Raw genomic sequence first — 12455 nt, 5'->3', positions numbered from 1 at the left:
GCTAACCATTTGGACCGCCCTCCAAGATGGCCGACGGGGATTCCCCCGAGGGCATAAGGTGGGTAAGTGGATGAGGATGTTTCTTTTAAGTGTTTGGACTGCATCCCGTGTGTTGCAAAATGTGAGATCCCACTGATTTCACCATGGTTTCACTGCTTTTTCCCATTTCATGCTGCTTTCAGACACTGTCCTCTACTGGACACTGTACTTTCAAATAGAGTTAGGATTTTGTATATAAAGTTTCACCTGACTAGTAGCATAGCAGGTAGAGTAGGGGACTGTGGAACAGGGACGTGAAAGGTATAAGGTTGAATCACGTTGAAGGCACACTAGTTTGAAATGGTTTTGTCTGCACTGTTGTTCAAGTATTATTTGTATTTAGTGTAGTATAAGCTTATGTCTTAAGCATCCTAAATAATGTAATAGATTCAGTTTTTGAAATATAGTCAACTTGTAGGTGAAAAAGGGAAGCATAATGTAAGATGCAAACCATTATAAGTTACTAAAGGCAACGATTTACCGGTGCGCCACCGTATTATAATGAAATGGATTAAAAAAGATATTTTGTAAATGATCACACACTGCTATTTATTGTTGACCAGCAGATGTCTCTAATGTGCATTGTGAATAGATAACGAAGCACCGACAAAATAACTGTTTTTCAGCACAATTTGGTGAAAGCACCGAAGCTCTCAGAAAGCCTCGGCTTCCGATTACTATTTATTTCCCTGTCCACCATCTTACCCCTACCTTCATGGCCACACTAGCTAAATGTATGGATTAGAATGACCTAAGGCATTTAAACTGGAACAAACATTTCAATAAGGGGTGCAAAAAAACATCTAACTTCAATGGATTTGTTTAGAAAAAAGTATTTGTGTCGCATAAGATTAATCAATCAATCAATGTACATGCACAAACATAGATATTGAAACAATGTTTTTTTATCTACCGACCATAGAGCATGCTGGGAAATATAATAATGATGGTTGTGGTTTTGGTTCAATGTGATGTGTATAGTTTCTGGCCCCTGTATTAGGGTAAATCCAGCCCCTCAAAACAAGGCGTTATGAAACATGTCTCTGTCACTAACAAATACACTCATGGGTGGTAACTCTACAACTTACTCGAGGCACTCTGGGAAATATTTCAATAAGACTTTACACTAAACAGTGTGTTAATTTTAACACTGTTTCAGTGCCTATATGGGTCCACAGACTCCACACTTTCAGTGTTGATTTAACTCTGTAAGCATCCAACTTGCTGTTTGCAATGTTTGCAATTGGCTTTGAATTACTCTGAAGTATTTTTGGTATCATAAAATGAATTGCAGCTTTCGACAGATTCAGTGGCATGTTGATAGAGTCATACAGTAGTTGAGCATCACAACTTACACGACTTATTTGACGTGGGGCAATGGACATTCAGGAGAATGGACAGTTACAGAATGTTCAGATAGAAATGTATTGTGTAGATCAAATATGACTTTCATATATTTTTATCTTCAACATGCAGTTCCAGATACAGCCCTGCCATTAGTTGAAGGAAATCAACCCAATAGTTTCAGAAAAGTAGTCACTTCCTGAGATCTGTATTCAGATATTTTAACATTGTTATTTTAACATTTTGAAAATGTTGTTGCTTTCTCAGATCTGTATTCAAATAATTTTGAAAAGTAGTCATTTTTGGGATCTATTTGTTCCCCTGGAAAAATAGTTAATTTCCATTAAGCATAGTTAAAACTATGCCAGGTCTGGTGTGCGTTAGTGTTTCTGATCCTAGATCTGTGTGAGGTAGTGTTTCTGATCCTAGATCTGTGTGGGCCAAGGATGTGTTTCTGATTGTAGATCTGTATGTGAGGTAATGTAGCATATCTTACTGTTCCTGTCTGCTGCTCAGTGTCTCCATCCGGTGGTTTGCTCCAGGCCAGAGTGATGAGAGAACCCTGCTTCTCATAGCTCTGAGGAGTCTTTCTGTGGCTGCCCTCCCTCGCCTCTCGTCCCTCACACACCTCTCGCTCTGCAGAGAATCCATTGGAGGCAGAGGGTGTGTGGTGTGTGTCGAGGGAGTGGATGGTGTCTGAAACACACAGGATCTCCAGATAGGGCAGGTCCTCCGGGGCCAGGGCCGTCCCACAGCCTGGAGACACACATGCACACAATATGTGATGTGTCTTTTTTCATGATTTGTGTGTTTGTGTGTCTGTGTATTACCTGTGCAGAGGTCCCCTGTGTGTTGGTGTTCTGGGTCACCTCTGGTCAGGTCTGTGGGCGGGGAGGCTGAGGAGATGTTCTGGACTGAGATTGAGTCAGAAGGCCCCAGGCAGGGGTCAACAACAGTCAGTAGTGTGTTGGGGTCCGAGGCCAGGCAGGGGTTAGAGGTGAGCAGTGTGAGCAAGCAGGAGAGACGAGGCTCTCTGAGTTCAGACTCATACTCTTCTATCAGGGACAGCAGGCACTGTTCACCCTGGACACGGACGCAATGCACACAGACACACAAACACACACACTTCAAATGGTGGACCAAATAGATCTGCCAGTGTAGCCACAATGGAAAGTTGCTTTGATTTTAACACAGTGTTGTGACTGACCCTGTCCAGTAGAGTTGACAGCACTGCAGAGACCTGGGCCTCCTGGAGATCCATCAGCTCAACCAGCAGGACCAGAGCACAGCCTCCCCACTGGGACTGGTGCTGGAGGGAGGATTGGGTTTGGGACTGGGGCTGGGCAGGGCCCTGTTCTGGCAGGGTTTGGGGCTGAAGACAGGACTGGAGCTGGGCATGTGTTTGGGCCTGAGTCAGCAGGAAGGTGTGTGTGTGTCTCAGCCTGCTCATACACCCCACTCTCAGCGCCTCCTCCCTTTGCTGGACCCACTCTGCTAACACAACACCTCACAGATCACAGTCACACAACTGGTTACTGGACATCACTGATTACATTACAGATAATAGGAGAGATCCAGATAGATACAAGCAGTCATTTAGCTATATTTGATATACAGACTGACCCTCTATAGGTGACTTCTGCTCTCCTGGTCCCTGTAACTTGTCTGGGGAGTCCCCGTGCAGCAGCCTCAGCAGACACTTTCTCTCCCACTCCTGATTCAGTACCAGACACCTCAGCACCACCTGGTCAGAGGCTAGAGGTCAAACTCCAGTAGCAGAGAAGGGTGGGAGGGAGGCATATAACAGTAAAACAAAGAGGCAACAGCAGTGTTACTGACAGATACTAGACATAACCTGTTGTTGAAAGACAGAGGATTCCTCTTCTTCCTCCTCCTCCTCCTCCTTCTCCTGCAGCCAGAGCTGGGCCTGATCTCTCTTGCAGGACCCTATAATCCTGGGCCTAAAAACAAGGCAGATGTAGGAAATCGTTGACACATTAAAGTCAGAGACTTATTCCCATTGTGGTTGTCATGAAGGCCTCACCATGTCTCCCAGTCCTGTCTGGCTGCCAGCAGTGCACCACGGGACAGTGTCTCCCTCTGAGCTCTGATGGTGGCCAGGCTGGCATACAGACCCATCAACTGCAGGGTTTCCCTGTCCAGTCTGCAGTGGCAGAAGGACATGATCTGATAGTCAAGGTTGTAATTGGCTTATTGCAGGACCTGGAAAATGTTGTGCTTGCCTCTCGTCAGGGCTGTTATTGTGGAATTGGTGTGTGTGTCTGTATGTGTTTGTACCTCTTGGCCAGGGCAGTGAGAGTGTTTGTCTCGTGCTCAAGGCTGGTGTGTATTTCAGTGAGGAGAGAGATGGCCGACCAAGACTGCTCCCTGGGTTTCACCCAATCAGGACAGCCCCTCAGGGACACACCCTCACTGCACCTGTCAATCATATCATCACCTGGTCAGAGGCATAGCCATCTGCTGCACATATACCTGCTCATCCTCAGGTTTGCCAATCAATTAGATCACTCCTCAATATAAACTCAGTGTGCATCTTTGTTATGCACAGCCTAAAACTATCCTAAGTGTGTGTGTTACCTGTATATCCTGAAGGCTCCAGGTAGGTCAGACAGACTCAGCATGTCATCTGACTCCTGAGTCTCCTCCCATAGCAAACCTAGCTCCGCCTCCCTCTCCTCACGCTCCCATGGCAACAGTGCCTTCCAGGCAACCAGCCCTGTAATATCATAAACATGATGATATGTACTGAGTATACACATGTGTGTGTGTCTCACCATGGTGTTCCTGCAGCATCTCTGTGAAGAGTATGTGTGTGTGTGTGTCTCACCATGGTGTTCCTGCAGCATCTCTGTGAAGAGTATGTGTGTGTGTGTCTCACCATGGTGTTCCTGCAGCATCTCTGTGAAGAGTATGTGTGTGTGTGTCTCACCATGGTGTTCCTGCAGCATCTCTGTGAAGAGTATGTGTGTGTGTGTGTCTCACCATGGTGTTCCTGCAGCATCTCTGTGAAGAGTATGTGTGTGTGTGTCTCACCATGGTGTTCCTGCAGCATCTCTGTGAAGAGTATGTGTGTGTGTGTCTCACCATGGTGTTCCTGCAGCATCTCTGTGAAGAGTATGTGTGTGTGTGTCTCACCATGGTGTTCCTGCAGCATCTCTGTGAAGAGTATGTGTGTGTGTGTCTCACCATGGTGTTCCTGCAGCATCTCTGTGAATAGTATGTGTGTGTGTGGTGTTCTCACCATGGTGTTCCTGCAGCATCTCTGTGAAGAGTATGTGTGTGTGTGTCTCACCATGGTGTTCCTGCAGCATCTCTGTGAAGAGTATGTGTGTGTGTGTGTCTCACCATGGTGTTCCTGCAGCATCTCTGTGAAGAGTATGTGTGTGTGTGTGTGGTGTTCCTGCACCATCTCTGGTATGTTCTCACCATGGTGTTCCTGCAGCATCTCTGTGAAGAGTATGTGTGTGTGTGTCTCACCATGGTGTTCCTGCAGCATCTCTGTGAAGAGTATGTGTGTGTCTCACCATGGTGTTCCTGCAGCATCTCTGTGAAGAGTATGTGTGTGACGGCATCATACTTCACTCCTACCAGTAGGAGTAGCTCTGACAGAGAGACACACCCCAATGCCTGACTTCTCACCCCTGACCCCCGACCACCACTTAAAGACGGCAGGGCTCCACACACACCCTCCTGCACCAGTCTGGGGACAGACACACACACACAGAAATGAGAGGGGGGCAGACAGATAAGGGGAGAGAAAGAGAGCGGGAGGGAGACAGAGAGAGTCTTACAAACTCACAGCTTACCTGGCCCAGCGCTGTCTAACTGCTCTCCTCAGTCTCCACCCACACACTCCTCCCTCTTTTCTCTCCTTTCCCTTTTCCTTCTCTGTGGGTATGTTCTGTGTGTCTATGTCGTACTGCGCTTGACTGGTGGTGTGGTACAGGTCTTGGTTGAGGTGTATGGTGTGCGTGTCTCTTGTATGTGTGTCTGTGGTGTGTGTGTCTGTGTGGTACAAGTCTCTGAGTTTTCCTGTGTTGAGCAACTGAAGGTCCCAGTAGATCTGTAGAATCAGGGTTCAGAAACAAACATCATTCAAAGTTTTTTAAGCTCAAACATTAAGAATTTGAATTATATTTGAACACAGGTGTAATACACAGACACACACATACACACAGAGCTGTGATAGCTACTATACCTCGTCTCTCCTTTCTCTCTCTCTTTCCATCTCAAGGAGAACTTCTAAAACCTTTCCATCACTGCTGGACCAACTCTCATCATCCCCTGCAACCTAAGTGAGGCAGGGGAAGAGGTTTAAACAATACACCTTGGCAATAGTAACACACGGCCTGTCAAACCTATATCATTTTTGTCTGGGTACCAGTCATTTTCGCTAACATTCCACTCCTTTCCACTGGTCACATACTGGTTGAATCAACGTTGTTTCCATGTAATTTCAACGAAATGACAATTAACCAACGTAGAAAAGATGTTGTTTTGACGGTCTGTGCCCAGTGGGTTGTCACTTCTTTAATTTGCCAAAGACAGGAGTGGCAAGGAGTGGAATGTAATAGCTGAACAGAGACGTCAACCAGACTAATTGAATTTAGAGAGGAGAAACAGAAAGACTGTTTGTGTGTACTTCTAACTTCATTATAGCTGTGTGTTTGTTTGTACTTCTAACTTCATTATAGCTGTGTGTCTGTGTGTACTTCTAACTTCATTATAGCTGTGTGTCTGTGTGTACTTCTAACTTCATTATAGCTGTGTGTCTGTGTGTACTTCTAACTTCATTATAGCTGTGTGTTTGTTTGTGTGTACTTCTAACTTCATTATAGCTGTGTGTCTGTGTGTACTTCTAACGTCATTATAGCTGTGTGTCTGTTTGTGTGTACTTCTAACTTCATTATAGCTGTGTGTTTGTTTGTGTGTACTTCTAACTTCATTATAGCTCTGTGTTTGTTTGTGTGTACTTCTAACTTCATTATAGCTGTGTGTTTGTGTGTACTTCTAACTTCATTATAGCTGTGTGTCTGTGTGTACTTCTAACTTCATTATAGCTGTGTGTCTGTGTGTACTTCTAACCTTCATTATAGCTGTGTCTGTTTGTGTGTACTTCTAAAGTTCATTATAGCTGTGTGTCTGTTTGTGTGCACTTCTAACTTCATTATAGCTGTGTGTCTGTGTGTACTTCTAACTTCATTATAGCTGTGTGTCTGTGTGTACTTCTAACTTCATTATAGCTGTGTGTCTGTGTGTACTTCTAACTTCATTATAGCTGTGTGTTTGTTTGTGTGTACTTCTAACTTCATTATAGCTGTGTGTCTGTGTGTACTTCTAACTTCATTATAGCTGTGTGTTTGTTTGTGTGTACTTCTAACTTCATTATAGCTGTGTGTCTGTGTGTACTTCTAACTTCATTATAGCTGTGTGTTTGTTTGTGTGTACTTCTAACTTCATTATAGCTGTGTGTCTGTGTGTACTTCTAACTTCATTATAGCTGTGTGCTGTGTTTGTTTGTGTGTACTTGTTTGTGTGTACTTCTAACTTCATTATAGCTGTGTGTCTGTTTGTGTGTACTTCTAACTTCATTATAGCTGTGTGTCTGTTTGTGTGTACTTCTAACTTCATTATAGCTGTGTGTTTGTTTGTGTACTTCTAACTTCATTATAGCTGTGTGTCTTCTAACTTCATTATAGCTGTGTGTGTGTGTACTTCTAACTTCATTATAGCTGTGTGTCTGTGTGTACTTCTAACTTCATTATAGCTGTGTGTTTGTTTGTGTGTACTTCTAACTTCATTATAGCTGTGTGTTTGTTTGTGTGTACTTCTAACTTCATTATAGCTGTGTGTCTGTGTGTACTTCTAACTTCATTATAGCTGTGTGTCTGTTTGTGTGTACTTCTAACTTCATTATAGCTGTGTGTTTGTTTGTGTGTACTTCTAACTTCATTATAGCTGTGTGTTTGTTTGTGTGTACTTCTAACTTCATTATAGCTGTGTGTTTGTGTGTACTTCTAACTTCATTATAGCTGTGTGTCTGTGTGTACTTCTAACTTCATTATAGCTGTGTGTCTGTGTGTACTTCTAACTTCATTATAGCTGTGTGTCTGTGTGTACTTCTAACTTCATTATAGCTGTGTGTCTGTGTGTACTTCTAACTTCATTATAGCTGTGTGTCTGTGTGTACTTCTAACTTCATTATAGCTGTGTGTCTGTGTGTACTTCTAACTTCATTATAGCTGTGTGTCTGTGTGTACTTCTAACTTCATTATAGCTGTGTGTTTGTTTGTGTGTACTTCTAACTTCATTATAGCTGTGTGTCTGTGTGTACTTCTAACGTCATTATAGCTGTGTGTTTGTTTGTGTGTACTTCTAACTTCATTATAGCTGTGTGTCTGTGTGTACTTCTAACTTCATTATAGCTGTGTGTTTGTTTGTGTGTACTTCTAACTTCATTATAGCTGTGTGTCTGTGTGTACTTCTAACTTCATTATAGCTGTGTGTTTGTTTGTGTGTGTTTGTTTGTGTGTACTTCTAACTTCATTATAGCTGTGTGTCTGTTTGTGTGTACTTCTAACTTCATTATAGCTGTGTGTCTGTTTGTGTGTACTTCTAACTTCATTATAGCTGTGTGTTTGTGTGTACTTCTAACTTCATTATAGCTGTGTGTCGGTGTGTGTGTACTTCTAACTTCATTATAGCTGTGTGTTTGTCTTCTAACTTATTATAGCTGTGTGTCTGTGTGTACTTCTAACTTCATTATAGCTGTGTGTTTGTTTGTGTGTACTTCTAACTTCATTATAGCTGTGTGTTGTTTGTGTGTACTTCTAACTTCATTATAGCTGTGTGTCTGTTTGTGTGTACTTCTAACTTCATTATAGCTGTGTGTCTGTTTGTGTGTACTTCTAACTTCATTATAGCTGTGTGTTTGTGTACTTCTAACTTCATTATAGCTGTGTGTCGTTTGTGTACTTCTAACTTCATTATAGCTGTGTGTCTGTGTGTGTTTGTTTGTGTGTACTTCTAACTTCATTATAGCTGTGTGTTTGTGTGTGTGTACTTCTAACTTCATTATAGCTGTGTGTTTGTTTGTGTGTTCTTCTAACTTCATTATAGCTGTGTGTCTGTTTGTGTGTACTTCTAACTTCATTATAGCTGTGTGTCTGTTTGTGTGTACTTCTAACTTCATTATAGCTGTGTGTTTGTTTGTGTGTACTTCTAACTTCATTATGGCTGTGTTTGTTTGTGTGTACTTCTAACTTCATTATAGCTGTGTGTTTGTTTGTGTGTACTTCTAACTTCATTATAGCTGTCTGTCTGTGTGTACTTCTAACTTCATTATAGCTGTGTGTTTGTGTGTGTGTACTTCTAACTTCATTATAGCTGTGTGTTTGTTTGTGTGTACTTCTAACTTCATTATAGCTAGGTGTCTGTTTGTGTGTACTTCTAACTTCATTATAGCTGTGTGTCTGTTTGTGTGTACTTCTAACTTCATTATAGCTGTGTGTTTGTGTACTTCTAACTTCATTATAGCTGTGTGTCGGTGTGTACTTCTAACTTCATTATAGCTGTGTGTCGGTGTGTACTTCTAACTTCATTATAGCTGTGTGTCTGTGTGTACTTCTAACTTCATTATAGCTGTGTGTTTGTGTGTGTGTACTTCTAACTTCATTATAGCTGTGTGTTTGTGTGTACTTCTAACTTCATTATAGCTGTGTGTCTGTGTGTACTTCTAACTTCATTATAGCTGTGTGTGTGTGTGTGTGTACTTCTAACTTCATTATAGCTGTGTGTCTGTGTGTACTTCTTATAGCTGTCATTATAGCTGTGTGTCTGTGTGTACTTCTAACGTCATTATAGCTGTGTGTTTGTTTGTGTGTACTTCTAACTTCATTATAGCTGTGTGTCTGTGTGTACTTCTAACTTCATTATAGCTGTGTGTTTGTTTGTGTGTACTTCTAACTTCATTATAGCTGTGTGTCTGTTTGTGTGTACTTCTAACTTCATTATAGCTGTGTGTTTGTTTGTGTGTACTTCTAACTTCATTATAGCTGTGTGTCTGTTTGTGTACTTCTAACTTCATTATAGCTGTGTGTTTGTTTGTGTGTACTTCTAACTTCATTATAGCTGTGTGTCTGTTTGTGTGTTACTGTGTGTTTGTTTGTGTGTACTTCTAACTTCATTATAGCTGTGTGTCTGTTTGTGTGTACTTCTAACTTCATTATAGCTGTGTGTTTGTGTACTTCTAACTTCATTATAGCTGTGTGTCGGTGTGTACTTCTAACTTCATTATAGCTGTGTGTCTGTGTGTACTTCTAACTTCATTATAGCTGTGTGTTTGTTTGTGTGTACTTCTAACTTCATTATAGCTGTGTTTGTTTGTGTGTACTTCTAACTCCATTATAGCTGTGTGTCTGTTTGTGTGTACTTCTAACTTCATTATAGCTGTGTGTCTGTTTGTGTGTACTTCTAACTTCATTATAGCTGTGTGTTTGTGTACTTCTAACTTCATTATAGCTGTGTGTCGGTGTGTACTTCTAACTTCATTATAGCTGTGTGTCTGTGTGTACTTCTAACTTCATTATAGCTGTGTGTTTGTGTGTACTTCTAACTTCATTATAGCTGTGTGTTTGTTTGTGTGTACTTCTAACTTCATTATAGCTGTGTGTCTGTTTGTGTGTACTTCTAACTTCATTATAGCTGTGTGTCTGTTTGTGTGTACTTCTAACTTCATTATAGCTGTGTGTTTGTTTGTGTGTACTTCTAACTTCATTATAGCTGTGTGTTTGTTTGTGTGTACTTCTAACTTCATTATAGCTGTGTGTTTGTTTGCTGTGTGTTTGTTTGTGTGTACTTCTAACTTCATTATAGCTGTGTGTCTGTGTGTACTTCTAACTTCATTATAGCTGTGTGTTTGTGTGTGTGTACTTCTAACTTCATTATAGCTGTGTGTTTGTTTGTGTGTACTTCTAACTTCATTATAGCTGTGTGTCTGTTTGTGTGTACTTCTAACTTCATTATAGCTGTGTGTCTGTTTGTGTGTACTTCTAACTTCATTATAGCTGTGTGTTTGTGTACTTCTAACTTCATTATAGCTGTGTGTCTGTGTGTACTTCTAACTTCATTATAGCTGTGTGTCTGTGTGTACTTCTAACTTCATTATAGCTGTGTGTTTGTGTGTGTGTACTTCTAACTTCATTATAGCTGTGTGTTTGTTTGTGTGTACTTCTAACTTCATTATAGCTGTGTGTTTGTTTGTGTGTTCTTCTAACTTCATTATAGCTGTGTGTCTGTTTGTGTGTACTTCTAACTTCATTATAGCTGTGTGTTTGTTTGTGTGTACTTCTAACTTCATTATAGCTGTGTGTCTGTTTGTGTGTACTTCTAACTTCATTATAGCTGTGTGTCTGTGTGTACTTCTAACTTCATTATAGCTGTGTGTTTGTGTGTGTGTACTTCTAACTTCATTATAGCTGTGTGTTTGTTTGTGTGTTCTTCTAACTTCATTATAGCTGTGTGTCTGTTTGTGTGTACTTCTAACTTCATTATAGCTGTGTGTTTGTTTGTGTACTTCTAACTTCATTATAGCTGTACTTCTAACTTCATTATAGCTGTGTGTCTGTTTGTGTGTACTTCTAACTTCATTATAGCTGTGTGTCTGTTTGTGTGTACTTCTAACTTCATTATAGCTGTGTGTTTGTGTGTACTGTGTGTTGTTTGTGTGTACTTCTAACTTCATTATAGCTGTGTGTTTGTTTGTGTGTACTTCTAACTTCATTATAGCTGTGTGTTTGTGTGGTACTGTCTGTTTGTGTGTACTTCAATTTTGCTGTGTGTTTGTTTGTGTGTACTTCTAACTTCATTATAGCTGTGTGTCTGTGTGTACTTCTAACTTCATTATAGCTGTGTGTCTGTGTGTACTTCTAACTTCATTATAGCTGTGTGTTTGTTTGTGTGTACTTCTAACTTCATTATAGCTGTGTGTCTGTTTGTGTGTACTTCTAACTTCATTATAGCTGTGTGTCTGTTTGTGTGTACTTCTAACTTCATTATAGCTGTGTGTCTGTTTGTGTGTACTTCTAACTTCATTATAGCTGTGTGTCTGTTTGTGTGTACTTCTAACTTCATTATAGCTGTGTGTTTGTTTGTGTGTACTTCTAACTTCATTATAGCTGTGTGTTTGTTTGTGTGTACTTCTAACTTCATTATAGCTGTGTGTTTGTTTGTGTGTACTTCTAACTTCATTATAGCTGTGTGTTTGTTTGTGTGTACTTCTAACTTCATTATAGCTGTGTGTCTGTGTGTACTTCTGACTTCATTATAGCTGTGTGTCTGTGTGTACTTCTAACTTCATTATAGCTGTGTGTCTGTTTGTGTGTACTTCTAACTTCATTATAGCTGTGTGTCTGTTTGTGTGTACTTCTAACTTCATTATAGCTGTGTGTTGTGTGTACTTCTAACTTCATTATAGCTGTGTGTCTGTGTGTACTTCTAACTTCATTATAGCTGTGTGTCTGTGTGTACTTCTAACTTCATTATAGCTGTGTGTTTGTGTGTGTGTACTTCTAACTTCATTATAGCTGTGTGTTTGTTTGTGTGTTCTTCTAACTTCATTATAGCTGTGTGTCTGTTTGTGTGTACTTCTAACTTCATTATAGCTGTGTGTCTGTTTACTTCTAACTTCATTATAGCTGTGTGTACTTCTAACTTCATTATAGCTGTGTGTTTGTGTGTGTGTTTGTTTGTGTGTACTTCTAACTTCTAACTTCATTATGGCTGTGTGTTGTTTGTGTGTACTTCTAACTTCATTATAGCTGTGTGTTTGTTTGTGTGTACTTCTAACTTCATTATAGCTGTGTGTCTGTGTGTACTTCTAACTTCATTATAGCTGTGTGTTTGTTTGTGTGTACTTCTAACTTCATTATAGCTGTGTGTTTGTTTGTGTGTACTTCTAACTTCATTATAGCTGTGTGTGTCTGTTTGTGTGTACTTCTAACTTCATTATAGCTGTGTGTCTGTTTGTGTGTACTTTCATAAGCTGTGTGTTT

At 40.7% G+C, this 12455-nt stretch overlaps 1 protein-coding gene across 17 annotated transcripts in view; it reads right to left on the bottom strand.

The window, feature by feature from the left end:
- LOC118401160 (uncharacterized) overlaps positions 1–12455 on the bottom strand; it is a 29292-nt gene that overhangs the window by 6274 nt on the left and 10563 nt on the right. For 2 of the 17 annotated variants that reach the window (XM_052474869.1, XM_052474870.1), the window contains exons 3-13: positions 5603–5695; positions 5211–5467; positions 4929–5104; positions 3982–4120; positions 3682–3822; positions 3428–3547; positions 3239–3344; positions 3007–3127; positions 2591–2889; positions 2214–2466; positions 1880–2139 (exon numbers count right to left, since the gene is read on the bottom strand). In XM_052474869.1, the coding sequence (XP_052330829.1) occupies positions 1880–2139; positions 2214–2466; positions 2591–2889; positions 3007–3127; positions 3239–3344; positions 3428–3547; positions 3682–3822; positions 3982–4120; positions 4929–5104; positions 5211–5467; positions 5603–5695 (1965 nt within the window). The other 15 variants (XM_052474871.1, XM_052474872.1, XM_052474878.1 and 12 more) reach the window with 15 other exon arrangements.

This window comes from Oncorhynchus keta, chromosome 22 (genome assembly GCF_023373465.1).
Source record: "Oncorhynchus keta strain PuntledgeMale-10-30-2019 chromosome 22, Oket_V2, whole genome shotgun sequence".
Lineage (NCBI taxonomy): Eukaryota > Metazoa > Chordata > Actinopteri > Salmoniformes > Salmonidae > Oncorhynchus > Oncorhynchus keta.
This window is presented reverse-complemented; position numbering and strand designations above follow the sequence as displayed.